Source organism: Psammomys obesus, unplaced genomic scaffold, assembly GCF_907164565.1.
Source record: "Psammomys obesus unplaced genomic scaffold, mPsaObe1.curated_primary_1811, whole genome shotgun sequence".
Lineage (NCBI taxonomy): Eukaryota > Metazoa > Chordata > Mammalia > Rodentia > Muridae > Psammomys > Psammomys obesus.
The window spans coordinates 59,548,050-59,566,403 of record NW_026591086.1 but is presented as its reverse complement, the minus strand read 5'-3'; the positions used below and the strand labels follow the sequence as shown (position 1 = coordinate 59,566,403).

The window sequence follows — 18,354 nt, the reverse complement described above, 5'->3', positions numbered from 1 at the left end:
CTCTCTAGCCCTTGCTGCTCTGACTTCTGCCGGATGCTGGCACTGCCGGCATGAAGCTGCTAACTGTTCTGGCCAGGACATCCAAGGAGGCAGCCCCTCCACGTGCAGTGTTGGTGAGCAGACATGGGTCCCTCATGCCGCTCACCTGGACGACCAGCGCACAGCCCAGGTACTCTCACTCTCCGCTTTGCCTGCCACCCTCTCTCCTGCTCTTCTGCCCGTTTCCAGGCTTGTACAAGACGTGGCTATCATGGACAGGTCTGTGGTGTGTGAGCAGGGATATCAGGAAGCAGGAAGACCCCCAGTGGATGCAGGAAGGGCAGTGCAGGGAGAGCAAGCGAGAGAGCTGAAGCACGCTGAGGCTTTGTCTGTGCTACACATTTCATACACTTTTCACAAGTCTCCGTCCGGTGGCCACAGACACAGGCAGTGACTGACACAGGAGCCGAGTGACCCTGAGTTCTCTTTTCAGGTGCTTCTTCACCTGAAAAGAGAAAAGATTATATCCACCCGCTGGGCTGTTTTGGACAGCAAACACGTTTGTGCACGCTGAGTGCTTGTGCCTGGCTCCAAACAGTCACAGATCTGAAGGGGCAAAGCCTCATCCAGCTGTAGTGTGAACACAATCAACCTTATTTTGCTTGCACTCGTTTTATATAACCTCATTATTGCCTTTTCATCTTTCTCTACAATTTTTTATTTACTACTGCCTTTAAATGTTATGATAAACAGTAAGGATGGCAGGAATGATAATTTCTTAAAAAAAAAAAAAAAGAGTATACACTACCAAATCTAGTTCCTTGGGGCCTATGAGACGGCTAATGAGACTGGGCAGCCAGCATGACAATCTAGGCTCAACCCTGAGACCCACACAGTGGGTCCTGTGACCACGCCCACACTCCCGCACACACAGTAAATACACGTAACAAGAAACAGGGGCCAAATTAAAACTCAAAGGCATATAGGCTCCCAGGGTAAAATTAACAATTAACAAATAAGAATGGCACACAATACTCTCTTAAAAGTCATATATAAAAATGTGACTGTTTTCAGGCAAAAATAATTTAATAGGTGATAGAGAGCACAGCATTATTAAAGTCTTTCAAATAGGTGTGATTAGTTTGATGTGCATAACAGAGAGATTGACTCTCCAAAAGTCTGCGCCCTTTTGAGGGACAGATATAAGCGATTTTATTGCAAGGGTTACTGATGACCACTGAGTGCAATAGTAGGGCCACGGGAACTCGAGGCCTAAGAAAACAGCGCATGTGGAGGAGCAGTGAGGGCGGCTCGGGATGGCCCCTCTGGGAAGCTGTTCTCAGCACGTGGCCCTCCAAGGCCACCCAGCCATCTTGGCACAGCATTTGTCCAACTGTTGGAGTCATAATCGCTTTCTGGCTTTAAAACCTGACAATGCTGGCACGCTCTGACACCTGCAAGTGGCATCAATATTTTCCTAATTAAAATTTAAGAATATTAAAACTGCATATATTTAAAAAGAATAGCAACTTAATGCTAACAATTAAAAATAACATTTATGACACACTCATTAGTAAAAGTGGAAATGTTTTGCATTTTGAAACCCTCTCTAACATCTGGCTTAGTAGAAGACACCTGACTCTCTTATTTGGCTTCTGCATTGGATTTAGTTGGGACAGGAATCACACAGACACTAGAAAACTCTGCTGCCCAATCCTGAAGATGAAGAGGAGGAAACTTACGCCACAAAGTTTTCGCCACAGGATCTAGCAGGACCTTAGAGGCCCTAAGGCACCCGGGGCTCACGAGAGCCAGCATGACCCACATTCATTTTCCTCACAGCACTCATCGTGGTCCCTGGCTCTAACTCACTAACCTCCCAAACTCAAGAGCTCAGGTCCCGGCTGTAGTCGCTGCCAAGGATAATGTCAGTACTAGACATGAGCCAGTGCCACCTCCCAGGACAAGGCACATTCCTGGATGTTTGTGGCTAATCTAGTTCTCACCTGGCTTGCCTAAAATTCTCCCACAGCATGTACCAAAAATGGAGCATTCCACTGAGAAAGAACTGTCCACAACAGCTCTGCCCTCCGGCTTTGCCCTCCGGAAACAGAATCTCCTGTAACACTTCAGCCCGGGAAAGCAAATGAAACCCCGGATGTACAGGACAGAAGAGAAAGTCTGGGGTCCCCTAGCTGAAGTGGGAAGTAAATTCAACTGGGATCTCTTTCTAAGCCTCGGGGATCAGACCTGTGCTTGTGTTTATCGGGCCTTGCAGTAAGCACCAAGTGTGCACTCCCTGAGATGTTCCCGACCGCTCTCCCGGCTGGGTCATTCAGGAGCACCTGCAGACCTGGGCAGCAGCAGCAGCCTGCCAGACCTGAGTCACAGCACGCTGGGTCCCTGCCAGCACTGTCACCAGTGCAGGTGGCATTTCTGCTCTGTCCATTCCACCAGGATGAAGCTGAAGTAAATAAAATAATGGTCTCTCTGCAAGTCTGTTACGGACTGAAGCATTCCACATAGATTCTTACCTTGGCTAGATGAATGCAAGTTTCACCTGTTTGGTTCCTAGCAAATGCACTTGTGTGTGCGCACACACACACACACACACACACACACACAGGCAGACAGATATCAGTTTTTCTCAACTGCCTCAAGAGTAAACAGTTATTCTGTGAGACTAAAGAATTAATAAGAATATGGTAATATTGAAAAACTAAACACTACATTTCTCAAATATGTATTCTATTAAAACTAAAACACAAATGAATCAAAATTCAATATTTTTGTATGTGGCAACTAGCTGGCCCTGGAGACGGTGCTAATCTTCATCTGTTCTAATCCAAGCCTACTTGGTGGCAGCACAGCACGGAGAGCGCTCTTGGCGGAAGCGGCTTGCCAGCATGGGGTGGGAAGCATCAGGTTTTAATGGAATACTGGGACTCAGTGCCTATGCTTTAAGCTCCGGGCTTTTGTTGTCGCTCGCTCAGGCTTTTATTTTTATTTTTTAATATATTTTATTTATCCTTCTCATATATTACACCCCAAACAGTTTCCACTCTTCCGGGTCCCCTCAGCTTCCCTCTCCTCCAGACCCACTCCTCTTGCCTCCCTTCAGAAAAGAGCAGGCCTCCCATGGGTACCAACCAGCAACAGCAAGCTAGTTACCCTAAGTCCAGGCACAATCCCTCCTATCCAGCAAGGCTGGACAGGCAACCCATTAGGAGGAAAAGGGTCCCTAGAGCAGGTGAAAGAGTCAAGAGCCGCCCCCACTCCCCCTGTTTGCTTATGCTCTGGAAGCACCATGTACTATACATGCATATAGCACAGGCTGGCCATCAACTCCCAACAGTCTGCCTGCCTGAGCCTTCTGAGTGCTCAGAGTCCAGGCAAGCACTACTGTGCCCAGCTGCATGAAGCTATCAAACAGCTGGGCACAGGGAGTGGTGCCTGACCGTAAGAGCTGACATCCTCCAGGATCATGTCCTTTGTGTGGTCCTCCTCTGGTGGTTAACACCATCCTGGCACACCTGGAGCATCCCATTTGAGTCAACTTAGTTTCTGTTCCCTAGCAATTAAAAAGTAACAAACCATTGTACTGCTTCTGTTCCTGAACATATTAACTATAAGGGATGGAGGACGGTGGCACTCACACCTTTAACAACAGGGGAACAGATCAAGAACATTGGCTAAAACAAGCTGGTGCTGGACCTGGAAGAAAGTGCTAACATCTCCAGGCTTACTACATCCCCAGATGAGGGACCACTGAACCCCACACATCCTGTGTCAGCTGGCAGCCCAGAGCACAGGACATGAAAACACACTGAGGCTCCTATTATAAATTTTCTTAAATGAAAGACTTCAGACACAGTCAAAACTAGACTTTACACTGCAATGGATCCCTAGGTACCAACCACCCAGCTTCAGCAATCATTTTAAAACTAATTTTAAGTTTGTATTTCAGCAGTACTAAAACCAACTGAGCCTTCTAAACATGACGTCACTGTAAGTTAACAGCAAGCGCTGAAAAGATCATGCTTCACCCTATCATTCACATCGATACTGCAGGAACATAACCAGTTCTGCTGCCACAGCACACTTCCTGCAACCTACGGCCTTCTCATCCGTAGTAACATGCGCAGAGCTGCCACTCGCTAGTCAAAACAACTCCTCACAAATAAAGCACTGTGCTTAAGAAACACAGCACGCTCCCTTTAGCCTACAATACGACCTTACTTCTCTTACCATCCACACTCTGAGTGAGGATTGATCATCTTACCCAGGGTCCTCTTTCTTGTTTATCTTCTTTAGGTGTACAGATTTTAGTATGTTTATCCTATCTTATAGGTCTAGTATCCACTCATAAGTGAGTATATACCGTGTGTGTCTTTCTGCTTCTGGGATACCTCACTCAGGATGATCTTTTCTAGATCCCACCATTTGCCTGCAAACTTCATGATTTCCTTGTTTTTAATTGCTGAGTAGTATTCTATTGTGTAAATGTGCCACAATTTCTGTATCCATTCCTCAGCTGAGGGACATCTGGGTTGTTTCCAGCTTCTGGCTATTAGAAATAAAGCTGGGTATGATGATCAATCCTCATTCAGAATGGCAAATGAGAGAGAGAAAACAGGAAACAGGACAGAAGCCTGCCACAGAGGGACTCTGAAAGACTCTATCCTGCAGGGTATCAAAGCAGAGGCTGAGACTCATAGCCAAACTTTGGGCAGAGTGCAGGGAATGATATGAAAGAAGGGGGTCATAGAAAGACCTGGAGAGGTCAGGAGCTCCTTAAGGAGAGCAACAGAACCAAAACATCTGGGCCCAGGGGTCTTGTCTGAGACTGATACTCCAAACAAGGACCATGCATGGAGATAACCTAGAACCCCTGAACACGTGTAGCCTGTGGCAGCTCAGTGTCCAAGTGGGTTCCCTAGTAAGGGGAACAGGGACTGTCTCTGACATGAACTCAGTGGCTGGCTCTTTGATCACCTCTCCCTTAGTGGGGAGCAGCCTTACCAGGCCACAGAGGAAGACAAAGCAGCCAGTCCTGATAAGACCTGATAAACTAGGGTCAGACTGGGGGAGGGGTATGGGTAGAGAAGAGGGAGTGAGGGTGTGGTTGGGAGGGAATAAAGGAGGGGGCTACAGCTGGGATACAAAGTGAATAAACTATAATTAATAAAAAAATAAATAAAGTTTTTTAAAAACATCCACATTCAAACAACCAACTAGTGGGTGAAGAACTGAGAAGCTACGAAGAAGCACACGCAGACAGTACAGTTCACCACAGGAAGGCTGAGCACACAGACACACACAAAGAGCACACCCTTGACTAGACACACACGCCAGCATGCCAAGCTCTGTCTCTAATCAGTGTTCCAAGAACCTGCAACCTTCTTAGACAAGGTCCAGTCCACAGCAAAGGCCTGGCATTGTCTCATTACTTCTGCTTCTTTGCTGGTTTTAGACAGCATGCACTTAAAAGCTTAATTTTAGAATGAACGTGGGGCTGGCCAGGAAAAAGCACCAGCCGCAGACAAAAGTGATAATTAATGTTACTGCATTTAATCCAGTGAAATCTTCAACTTACTACTTTCACTTGAAAATATTTTCTACTGAATTCCAAAATTAGGGGTTAAATACAAAAACAGCAATAAAAATCAGTTCTAACAGAAAAGAGAGTTACTATACAATAGTACTAAAATTAAATATAAAACACAACACAAAAACACAAGATAATTCTCAAAGTGACCTTTCTACATTGGTTTCCAGAATTTCAAACTTTAACTCAGCAACTAAAAGCGAGCTCAGCAGTGACAGCCTAAAGCCTCTAAAGTGAAAGGGTTAAAAAGCACTTCAGGCTTCTAACAACCAAAATCTGCATATAATGTCTGAGACAAACAAATCGCAAATACTAATGAGAGAAAAAAGATACATGTTCAAATAAGTTAGGAGAGAGAATTATATTTGACTCCTCCAGCCAAAGGCAAAATTTCTAAACAAATTAAGAAATATTTTATGTTGAAACATATCTCATTTTCTATATGGTCTATATTGTTTGTTTCTAGATTATCACATAAAGTTTTGCACTAAAGTCAGAAACCACATTATTTTAAAATTTAATATAAATATCCACATACACCATTCACCTCTTTCTTTAACCCAAAGTAAAATAACACAATAACAAAAACCCTAAGCTCACCATGACTTACAAACTGAGAATTCCTCCCTCACACAATGTAAAGCATCTTTTCAAAGCTTCCCTGCATGTCAGGAATACAACCGGCCTTCAGCCTCTTCTTTTATTATTATTGTTGTTGTTGTTGTTGTTGTTGTTATTATTATTTACATTTTATTAACTCTGTATCCCAGCTGTATCCCGCTCCCCCATTCCCTCCCAAGCCCTCCCTCCCTCCCTCATCTCCTCCCTGCCCCTTTCCAAGTCCACTGATTGGGGAGGACCTCCTCCCCTTTCATCTTCAGGACTGGCTGCCATGGCCTCCTCTGTGGCCTAGCATGACTACTCCTCCCCTGGGGGGTGGGGAGGTCAAACAGCCTGCCATTGAGTTCCTGTCAGAAATAGTCCCCGTTCCCCATACTATGGGAAACCAATTGGTTACTGAGCTACCACAGGCTTCATCCGAGCAGAGGTTCTAGGTTATATCCCTACATGGTCCTTGGTGGAGTGTCAGTCTCAGAAAAGACCCTGTGCCCAGATATATTTGGTCCTTGTGGAGCTCCTATCCTTTCCATGTCATACTAACTCCCCTTTCTTTCATATGATTCCCTGAACTCTGGCCAAGGTTTGGTTATGAGTCTTAGTATCTGCTTTGATACACTGCTAGGTAGAGTCTTTCAGGGGCCCTCGTGGTAGGCTCCTGTCCTGTTACTTGTTTTCTCCTATGTCCAATGCACCTCCCATTTGTCTTTCTAAGTGAGGATTGATCATCTTACCCCGGGGTACTCTTTCTTGTTTATCTTCTTTAGGTGTATAGATTTCATTATGTTTATCATATCTTATATGACTATATGAGTGAGTATATACCGTGTTTGTCTTTCTCCTTCTGGGATACCTCACTCAGAATGATCTTTTCTAGATCCCACCATTTGCCTGCAAATTTCATGATTTCCTTGTTTTTGATTGCTGAGTAGTATTCCATTGTGTAAAGTGACAACACATGCTGGAGAGGTTGTGGAGAAAGGGGACCCTCCTCCACTGCTGGTGGGATTGTAAACTGGTACAACCACTTTGGAAGTCAATCTGGCACTTTCTCAGACAATTAGGAATTGCACTACCTCAAGATCTAGCTATACCACTCCTAGGCATATATCCAAAATATGCTCAAGTACACAACAAGGACATCTGCTCAACCATGTTTGTAGGAGCTTTATTTGTAATAGCCAGAACCTGGAAACAACCCAGATGTCCCTCAGCGGAAGAATGGACACAGAAACCGTGGTATTTTTACACAATGGAATACTACTCAGCCTCTTTCCAGCAGTCACTGCTAAGGACTTCGAACATGGACTTCTGATCTCTAGTAACCTGCAACACAGTCCTGCTGTGATGCTGGCCTCCAGGGCGACCAGAAGAAACTGGAAGTCTACAGTGGCCCATGTTACTGAACCACACTGTTGGAAGGCTAGACAGATTCAGTTCATTTCTCCCTCTAGGCAGCAGCTCTCAACCTAAGGGGCAAGACCCTTTTTGGAGTCACATATCAGATGTTTATATTATGATTCATAACAGTAGCAAAAGTACAGTTAGGAAGTAGCAATGAAGTAATTCTATGGGTCACCACAGCATGAGGAGCTGTATGGAAGCATTTCTCAGCATTAGGAAGGCTGAGAACTACTGCCCGATGGCGTCTTCAACCTGCAGTGGGTCTGGGGACACAACCATCTTAAGGCAATGAACCTCTGTTAGTGTTCAAGAAACAAAGAGGAAACTCACAGTGACAGAACACTAGCAATGATAAGTATCAGACAAAAGAACAGCCATCATGGAAACAATTCTGTACTACTTACTCAATAACAATACAAACCCAGCTAACTCACTAACCACCAGACAAATTCAAATCAAAATCACAAAAAAAAACAGCACCTTGCAACAGACAGAGTGTGGCAACGTGGAGCAGCCAGTAGGAGAAACGCACACTTACACCTCCTCATAGACATACCACTGCTTCTCACAGCCCGAAAGGGTTAGAAAACAGAACTGAAAGCAAGAGTCCAGAAAGCCTCCTGTCCTGAGCAGGCTCAGTGGTAGCAGCTAGCAGAGAAAAGCTTTCCAATACGCAGCAACACACAACGGTTACAAGTGAGGCTGGCAACCCCATACAAGAGAACACAGGACTCAGAAACTGGATGAAATTAATGTGCTACTAATGGTTACAACATGGATCAATTACAAAATAAGTTTGCTGAGTGAAAAATGGGAGGAATCCCTTCTAAACCTAACACAACTTGTATGGTTACATCTGTCTAAAATCCTTGCAAAGCAAAACAACCTAAAATAACACAGTAGATCCCAGTCATCTAGAAGGAAGAGGGAAGGCATAGGAGGGGAAGCGCAGATGTAAGGGGCCCATGGACACGCCTTTCTCCTGACTGAGGCTGTGATTTCAGGAGCTAAAGCAGAGAGTGAGTCGCTATGGGTGTGCTTTATGGAATACCAATATATCTCAATAAAGCTTCTTACTGAAATTGTAAATAAGCAACTGTAAGCAAGTATTAAAGTGTTTTTTAAAAGTAAATAATGAACTGAACAGGAATGGAACTAAGAGTTATATACAATTTAAAGTACAAAATTAAAAATGACAGGTTGACAGATGAACACAGAAAAAGTCAAAGACATTAAAAAGCAAACATGGGAAAATATCTCATCATGTAATAAATTCCGTAACTGGTTTTCTGCATCACTTACATGTTTACTCATGAAACAAGAGGGGGCACTGGGCAACGTCCACAACCAGTGGCCCCGATGCCTGCGCAAGTCTGTGTGACAGATGGAAGTAACGGCAGCCCCAACAAGCATTGGTCTATGTTTAGGAAGAACGCTTCTGTCCGGTGGCTGCTGCGACAGGCACCCTAACCAACAGCAACTTAGAGAGGAAAGGGTTTGGCATCATTGAGGGAAGTCAGAGCAGGAATCCAAAGAGGGCAAGAACTGCGGCAGTGCAGGAACCCAAGGGAGGCTGCTTACCTCAACAATATGGCTGCCTACAAAGCTGTGCAATGGTATATGGGAGAGTCAGATGTAGGCGGATCTCTATGAGTTCAAGGTCAGCCTGGTCTACAGAGCAAGCTCCAGACCAGCCAAAATAAAGGCACTAGGAATAAAAATCTTACTTCTGGCCTCATCTCCTGTGTTCTTGGTTTAACAATGTCACTGTAATAAGTCCATGAACAACCTGGTCTCTTCACATAAGATTTACTGTATTTGACTATGTGTGTGCGTGTCTGTGTGAAGTGTGTGCAGGTGAGTGCACACACCCACAGAGCCAGCAGAGAGGGCCACAGCCTGCAGAGCTAGAGTGGCGCTAGGAACCACCCTTGGGTGCTAGGCAGCAGCAGTATTTACTCTAACTCTAGCCCCATATTTACATTTTAAAATCTGAAATTTTCAATATTAAAATCTAAGGAACAAATAATATAACCAATTGAACAGAATGGTGACTTTTCCTCTTCCATTTTTATAATTACTCATCAAGACCCAGACTACAGAATGAAAACATTCACTTGTAACAATCATCTAAAAGTCAGTAAATGAATTAGAATTCTGTAACACTGCTTTCTGGAATAAGACAATCATGTCTGGCTGTGGCAGACTTACCAAACTCCTTGCAAAGTCTTTGTTTTCTGACAGGAAGCCATAACCTGGATGAACCTTAGGATTGAAAACAAAAGGCTCCTTTAACTTCGTTCCATTTTAATCCTCCCAGGCTACAAGTCCCCACTGCCCAAGCGGCTCCTCAGCTGCCAGCTCTCTCCAAAGCAGAGTCAAAGTCCTCCTTTGCCCCATCGGCAGGCCACAAGGGCGTCTGTGTGCCTGCCCCACTGCACCCGTCTGCTCTACCCAGAGAAACTCACCCGAGGCTGGCCAACAAGTTTAGAGAACTTCACAAGGGCTAGGGGGCCAAAGGCTATGATCTACAACGCAAGAACAGCTGCTTCTAAAGCCATTCTTGCGTGGCGTGGGAGCACAGGCCTTTAATCCCAGCACTTGACAAACAGGCCGACAGACTGCTGTGAGTTTGAGGCCAGCCCGTCTACACGGTAATTTCTGGGTCAACCAGGGCTATGCAGAGAGACTCTGCGTAAATAAGAAAATAAAGCCCAAGCTCTAAGTTACCCAGTTCACCTTATTGCTACTAGCAGAAGATGTTCAAACACTCCCTCAGCCGCTGCCAAACAGCTCTTAGACAGAGGTTTGGTCTGACTTGCACTTTGTCCCATCTATTGATATCTATCCCTTCCCCCCTCACTTCATATGTGACTATTCGCAGTTACTGTGCCATCTTCCAGAAGCCACAGTGCACAGTCTAAGCTGTGTCCTAATCAGTCACTTTTCACTCTACCACACGGCAACCAGAAGCCATGCCAACATCAGTGCTGCGGCAGCCTCTACTATAACACCTCTAAAAGGAAAGTCAGATTCCTGCAGGCGCCAGAGCTGGAACCTGAAACAGCTATAAATCTCATATCTGAACCCAAACCAAGTGTCATGGGCATGTACAAGAATAATTCAAACAGGATAAGCCCTTCACTCCGCCATGTTACCAGCATAGAGAATTCCACTGGACACTTGTGAAGGGTTTTCCTTCTGTTAAGGGATAATGTGCTACAAGCATCCACAATGTGAAGTCTAGAAGAGGGTTTATTTAAACATTTCTTTCTAAAGAAATGAGCAGAGCACTGAGGCTCCAAGCTGGTGTCGGAGCTGCCTGCTTTCATCTGACTGTGGAGATAACTCGGCTTTTAACATAAAATGTAAAGCCAGTTCTCTGGTTAAAATCAAAAATTACCATAGCTCATGTCAGAAACTAGTTCCCACCCACACACACACCTTGGACTCTACTCCATCCAACCCAAATGAGGAGTGCAGAAAGAATTTATCAATGTATTTTGTTGACACTAACAAACTGAAACAATTAGCAAATGCGCTGTTTTTATTTCTAGCAATGCAACTGAGTGTGCACAATGTTTAAATGACTAAATTGGAATTTAAACACTTCAGAACCTGATTATAATACAGAAGTTTCCAGGTTTTGTTTTTTGTTTTGAATGCTCTTATTACACTGAAAGGGTTAATACTCAAAACTAATTGGGATTTCTTTCTTCCTGGCAAACCGGGAACTGAACTGAAGCTGCTCCCTGGTGTGAGAGTTGAGGCCAGCAGCCACCTGCGGCATGAGCCGCGACACTGCCAGATGCCAGAAAGCCTTTGATTTCCAGGAGCGAATCCGGCCACATTTAGCTCATGTGACATCAACTAACTGCAACAGCATTTTCGATCATTCTTTCTTATTCTTTCTAATACAAACTCCAGCTTTCTACATATGAAACAGCTGCAGTAGATAGGTTCATTCAGACTCACAGCTTGGGCCCTGGTTTTCCTAATGGCTTCCATGACGGCATCCATGTTGAGGTAGCTTTTACTGCTGGGAGCTGGGCCAACACAGACAGCCTCATCCGCCATTTTCACATGAACCTAAAGAGACAAATGCCTGCATTAACAGATGCTCTGAAAAGAGAATTACAATCACCCATCAGCAGATACAAAACTACAAATCTGATTGTTTCACAGTTCCCATAGAATCAAATTTCTCTTCAAATGCCAGCTAAAAAGCAACAATGCAACAAAAAAAGACTCAGGGTCTGTATTACCCATGAACTCATTTATTATGCAGGCCTAACCAAACAGTTTCTATAACACACCTGTATCCCCTCTCCAGTTCATCCGTGCATAAATCTGAAACCCAAACCTCCCTCACTACATGGAAGCAGCATAGCCCAATATGTTAATAAGCAGGCACATTCACGCCTAGCTCGAAGCAAGCTCCCCAGGACGCTGGGCAAACAGAGGGCTGAATGGAAGGCTGCAGTGAGTGTCACTGCAGCCTCAGGTCAGCACCAGCCTCAGATTAACGCCCAGAACCACAGAGTTCACTGTCATAACACATGAAGCAGAAAATGCTGAGAAACGTGTAAACACTCTCACATTAGAGCCTTGTCCGTTTTACATTTAGTCTAAACTGTATGTGTAATAAATACCCACTCTATATAAACTCATCTAATTCAAGCATGCGCTGTCCATTTTTATGACAATTCACCCAACAGTGTTTCCGTCTACGTGATTTTGCTCAAAAGGAGAGTAGGTAGGCATTCGATTGTGAAAAGAACAAACTGTTTAAATTTTGAAAGGAATCTACCCTTTTTAAAACAGTCATCCTGTGTTTCTGAACTGGTATCTCCTAATGATTTTACAGCTTAAGAAATTCATAATCTTATTTAGTTTGAAAGGCAGACACATAAAACTGGATATAAACATACACCTGAACATTTCCACTGAGGGGTGAAATCTACAGCAGAAAACAAGTATTTCAGTGTTTCTGAGTTACAACCTTCAGTTCTGAACTAATTTCTAAAAACTACTTTTTGAGATGAGATCTGAAAATTAACAAAGTAGCATTTTTGAAAAAGAAAATCAGAATTATTTTTATTAATTCAACAAAAAGTCTCCAATCAAGTAATAATGTCATTGCATACTGAAAGGTAAAAAAATCATAACCTTCTCAAGAAAGTTATAGATTAATATCAAATACTCAAATATATACACTTCTTTAACGGCACAAACTGCAAAAATAAATAAATAAGGTAAATAAATAAATAAGGCAGGCTTGCGTACAAGGAGCTTTCACATAGTCCTTCCCTCAGAGCAGACTCTCTCCCTTGCTTGTTTTTGCCTGGCTTATTCCCAGACCCATGTTTCTCTGTTGCTCTCAGACATTTCAGATTCCACTACTATCATCTTTGTTGTTGTCATTAAAGCTGGGGGTTTTGTTTGTTTTCTGTAAAGAAAAATTTGAATACTTAATGATCCCTTTCAAAGAATGCATTAGCCAGGTAAGGTTAGCCATGAAAGTTAAGCACACACATTATATAATTTATCTCTCCCATGTGCGGAGTCTTTCCTCAGCACTTCACACTTGGATGACCCTCCTTTAATCTGTACTCTCGAAAATACAAGCACTGAGTCTCATTCAACCTAAGAATCTCATCTTAACATCTTTACCATGGTTGTGATGTATCTTCTTCACAAATCCTAATGATATGAAAGAGAAAGACTATGTCTTAAATTCTTTTTAAAATCTCCAAACATGTTATGTGCTAAAAGATTCAGGGTGGAAATTTATTTAATAACTTGCATTATTAAATGGTAAAACTATTGTCTCTGGAGGAAAAGAGGAAAACACCCAAAGTCTCTAGAATGCACACACAGAAGGGCACAAGACACCCTGCTGCTGTGACCCCTGACTCCGGCCTTGTCTTCCCTTCTGTGATGCTACATAAACAGCTTTTTTTTCTGTTATTCTTTGGCTAGCATGGTGGACGCTTGCCTGCATGTTCACAACCCCTCGTGAAGATGCCAAGGACAGGCTCAGAGTCCGACATGTGGCAGCTGATGATTCGTACTGTTCTAACAAACACTCCACAGTGATATGTCCAAGCAGGTCAAAATTGCAATGGACTTGACAGAGGAAGGGTGCACACACACTTCCTGGTTCTCAGAAATAAATCTCACTACAGAGGGGTATATATCCCAACAAGCCTACAGTCTAGCCGAGGGTCAGTCCTCTGGAAAGGAAAACATCTAGAATCCCTTGCCACCCTATTTATCTCAGAAACAAAGTATCGTGGAAAGGCTAGTTTTTAAAGCGTCTGAAACTCCTACCAGGAGTGGCAGCACACGCCTCTAATTAAGAGGCAGAGAAAGGCAAGTCCCGGCAAATTGAGGCCAGCCTGATCTACACAGTGAACTCCTGGGCTACATGGGGAGACCTTGAACTTCATTTGAGCTGCCAGGTGAGTGTTGTTATTATTGTTGTACTCTGTATGTGAGGTGTTCTCTTTGGTTTAATTATAGTTTCTAACTTTGTAGAAGCACCTATATGATTTTGAAGAGACTTTGCTTACCAAAGTTTTTATGTTTCAAAATTTCAACATCTTAAAACAAATTTTTAAGTAATTTAATTTAAAAAAGAAAAAGAAAACACAGCAATCATACTTTAAACTGAGAAAAATTAATCCAATAAGATTTGCTATGGTTCAAAAAAAAAACCATGTTGGTAGTTAAACAGCTCCAAATCCAGAAAACAAGTGTTTTTCAAAAGAGAGTACTGGGTTTTATTCAAGCACATGCAGTTTTATATATTTTTTTTAATTCCTTGTAGGAGAGTTGCTTGGCTTAGCCTACTATTTCCTAAGTATTAAGCCTCTGGGTTCAATGGTGTTATTTTTTAACTTACAGGACTGAAAAAGAACCATCTTCCCATTCTCTTTTATTAGCATGCATGAGGCCTTGCAGTCAGATGACAGCACCACACACAAAAACCTAATTACTTAAATACTTGTCAGTATACACAAGTTAAGACTGATGCCTAAATTTTAAAACTTTGCATTAATTTTAAAAATTCATACCAGTAAATGAGATGCCTGAGATATGTTGAAAATATTCCAATTACCTCCTATGTTTATAAAAAATAAAAAATAAAAAAACACTGTACCTCAGTGCTTAAAAACAAATGACTGAACCCGGCAGCATATTTAGCCTAAAGCGTGATGGTCTAAACTAGTGTAAACTAGTTCACTCTGAAACACGAAGACACTTCATGTCTTAGCACCTAAACATTCTTCTCAATAAGACCTGACTCCAAGAGGAGAGCCATGAGTCTCCCACGCGATAGCCTTCAAGGCAAAAAACTCCACACAACACCAACAGACTGACAGACTGGAGACTATATAGGATTCTTGCCTGAACCAGCAAGGCTCACCCAACAACCAAATCTAAACCACCAGAATCCACCAAAGCTTAACCAAGCCTCACTAATGTGAACATAACTAAGAACTGGAAAGGGAAGAAAGGAAAGTCAGCCACACAAATCTTAATTTGAAGCATTGAAAAATGTTATTTTCAAGCAATCAGATAAACCCTATTTCTAATGAGACAAAGTGATCTTTGTACTTGCTGTGCTTATATTTTATTAAAGAAATGTATTTGAGTCACAATTATTTTGAATAGTAGAATTTAAGGAACTTGCTACTTATCAAGGTGTAAATCTCAATCTGTAAAACGGCAAGAACAAAACAGCTGCAAAACTTCTGGCCCTTTTTTGTTCATATGAGTGTTTTGCTTGCATGTATATTTGTACACTGTGTGCATGCAGGGTCCACAGAGATCAAAAGAGGGTGTCAGATCCCCTGGAACTAGAACTACAAATGGTTGAGAATTACCATGTGGGTGCTGGGAATCACACTTCATGTCTAGAAAAGCAATCAGTGCACTTGACCACAGAGCCACCCCACCCCCACCCCCTGGCCCACTTTCTATAACATGTTATTTTATCTGTTCACAAAAAAGAAGAGGATCAATCAGGACACAGGTTCTACATTGGGTTGTCTTGTGGGGATGCAGGAATGCACTGCTCTTGATACAGGACACAAAACAAGTTCTTTGTAGACACATCAGGGAAGAGAGATGTGAAGGAAGAGCAGCAAACACTGAACTCCCAAGCACAACCTTAGAAAAAGGCATGTCTGTGGAGCTGGTGGGTGCACAGCGGACAAAGGGCTGTGGGATACAGCAATGAGGAAACAAAGATGTGCAAGGAAGGAACAATAGGGTTGGGTGGGGACTGCAAAGGTGAGAAGAAGCAGGAGAGATGAGCTGTGGTGTCAATTTGCTTTCTTTTGTTAACTCGGGGAAATTTAGAGAAAACTTTATAGGACACTAACAACACCTGGGATCTGAAGTACTTCCAAGAAGCAGGGGAAGCAGGAGAAGAGGGATGGCGCTCCCACAAAAGGCAAGCCAGTTTAACCAGAAACACTACAGGAAGAAGGAAAGCATTGAGTGAGAGACAGAACGGCAAAGGAGCACATGGGCGCACTCAACAAGGGCGGGGTCAAGAAGAAATGCAGGCAGTTTCTAGCTAAAGCAGCTAACCTCAGGACATTTCCCTCTTCCCTATGAAGGAAGAAAAGAGGAGTCAGTGATGGAAAAAGAAAAAGTTGAAAATGGTCGGTGTGGGCAGGGAAGCACAAGCCAATCAGAGAAATCCAGGAGAAGTGCCAGGGGCCTGTGCATTCACAGTGACCCTTTGTAGTGAAAGAACTGGAGTTGGTGTGTATGCTCACATGTGTCAGTGTGTGTGTTCAGGTGTGTGGGGGTGTCAGAAGCCTTCCTCAATCACCCTCCACCTCCTCCATGGTGAAGCAGGGTCTCACTTAAACCTGGAGGACTGGGTTATAGGCAGGTACCACGCCCACCAATCCTCCAGTGCTTGTAAGCAACTGAGACGTCTCCTCAGCCCCTGAGACAGTTAAGACAGCTTTTGGCCCTGGCAAATCACATCTCCCTTGATCTTGCAGGCAGACTCGAGACAATAATGAAAATAGAAGGTAATCTTCCTGGGCTGGAAAGCAAATGAAAAGTGAGAGAAGAACAAGGATGCCTCGTCTTCCAGGAAGACAACTATAGTGCCAGGCGTACAAAGACAGGACTGTCAGCACTGCTCCGTTCACACACAGTGCAAAGCACGTTTTCACTGCACACTGATAAAACTCTTCAGAGGTCATCTCTTCCCGGAGAAATGCCTTCCAATACCGGGACTCACACAGAATCCCCTCAAGATAAGCAAAAACAGCCAAATGAAGCCATAAAGACATAAAAAAAAAAAAAAAATGAAGAAAGAGTGCCTACACAACTTACAGTGCTTATAGCATTTAATAGTATAGAATTGAAGAGTTCAAAATGAATGAAATGTTAAACTGTGTCTTTACATCACTTACCATAGTAAAGTCTACACATACGACTTATGGCTGAACTTATGGCACAGTGGAAGCACACACTCGAGGCACTTCCCAACACAGTATAAGGTAAGTAGCCAGCACAAGCTAAGAAATACAGGGATGGCAAGGAAAAACAAAGGAACAGGAAAGAGCCTGTAAGGACAGTCACAGGGCTGAATCTACACCAGTTTACACAGTTCTCGGGAAACATGGGCAGACAGCAGGTGTCATGGAGTCTCAGGGCATTCCTACAGCATCACCAACACCCCCTGTATGCTGTGCAGGAAGAGCTTTCTTAATTTCCTCATCCTATCTACTCAGGTATGTACAGGTATTCGAGCTTGATTGAAAACAAGTTTTAACGCTTTCGCAGTAAAGGAACAAATAACCACTGATAACCTTCACTCAATAGTCCTTCAATGTCTCTCCTTCCCACTTCCTGCCTTCAGGTATCCTTCTAGAGCCCCACAGCATTCTTACATGAATATGTGACATAAAAGTACACTTACAGTTTTCTTGGTAAAACTCAGTCACATATGGATTATTCTGTGCCTTGTCTCATTGAGTTCTGAACAGTCTGTTTCAATTTCTAACTGCTACCCAAAACTCCTACTAATACAGAGAACAAGCTTTAAACCATTTTCCCAATATTGGAATGGTTTCTAATTAAAATGCAGAAGCCCCTGTTAATATGCTAATGTGTACACAAGCACGTGCTTCTAGAACAGCTGAGCACATAAACACTGCAAACCAGATAACCAAGAGCTTATGTCAGTTTGCATTCCATTAGGAGTATGTCCCCTCAGCAAATGAAACTCAACACTTTCATTTCAAGCTAATGGAGAAAATACATTTTCACCTTTTTGTTTTGTTTTGTTTTTGTTTTTGTTTTTGAGACATGGTTTCTCTGTGTAGCACTGGCTGTCCTGGAACTCACTCTGTAGACCAGGCTGGCCTTGAACTCACAGAGATCTGCCTGCCTCTGCCTCCCAAGTGCTAGAATTAAAGCAATGGGCCACCATGCCTAGCAGCTTATTTCTTTTTAATAAACTCAGTCATACTTGTGAATTTAATTTTCAGGACAGTATAGCCAGGTTCCTTGCCACAATGTAACACTCAGGAGGCAGAGGCAGAGATCTGCCTAGATTCTCCATCAAGTCAAGGCCAGCCTACTCTACCTAGTAAGTTCTAAGCTAGTCAAAGCTATATAGACCCTGTCTCAAGTAAATTAAATAAATAGATATAGATAGATAGATAGATAGATAGATAGATAGATAGATAGATAGATAGATAGAT

The 18,354-nt window shown here is 43.1% G+C and overlaps 1 protein-coding gene across 1 annotated transcript in view; it reads right to left on the bottom strand.

The window, feature by feature from the left end:
- The window catches only part of Pcca (propionyl-CoA carboxylase subunit alpha), a 191,914-nt gene that overhangs the window by 135,045 nt on the left and 38,515 nt on the right, over positions 1 to 18,354 (bottom strand). Inside the window, exons 5-6 of the mRNA XM_055609596.1 lie at positions 11,585 to 11,698; positions 9,821 to 9,874 (exon numbers count right to left, since the gene is read on the bottom strand). Coding sequence (XP_055465571.1) covers positions 9,821 to 9,874; positions 11,585 to 11,698 — 168 coding nt within the window. The remainder of the gene's footprint in view (positions 1 to 9,820; positions 9,875 to 11,584; positions 11,699 to 18,354) is intronic.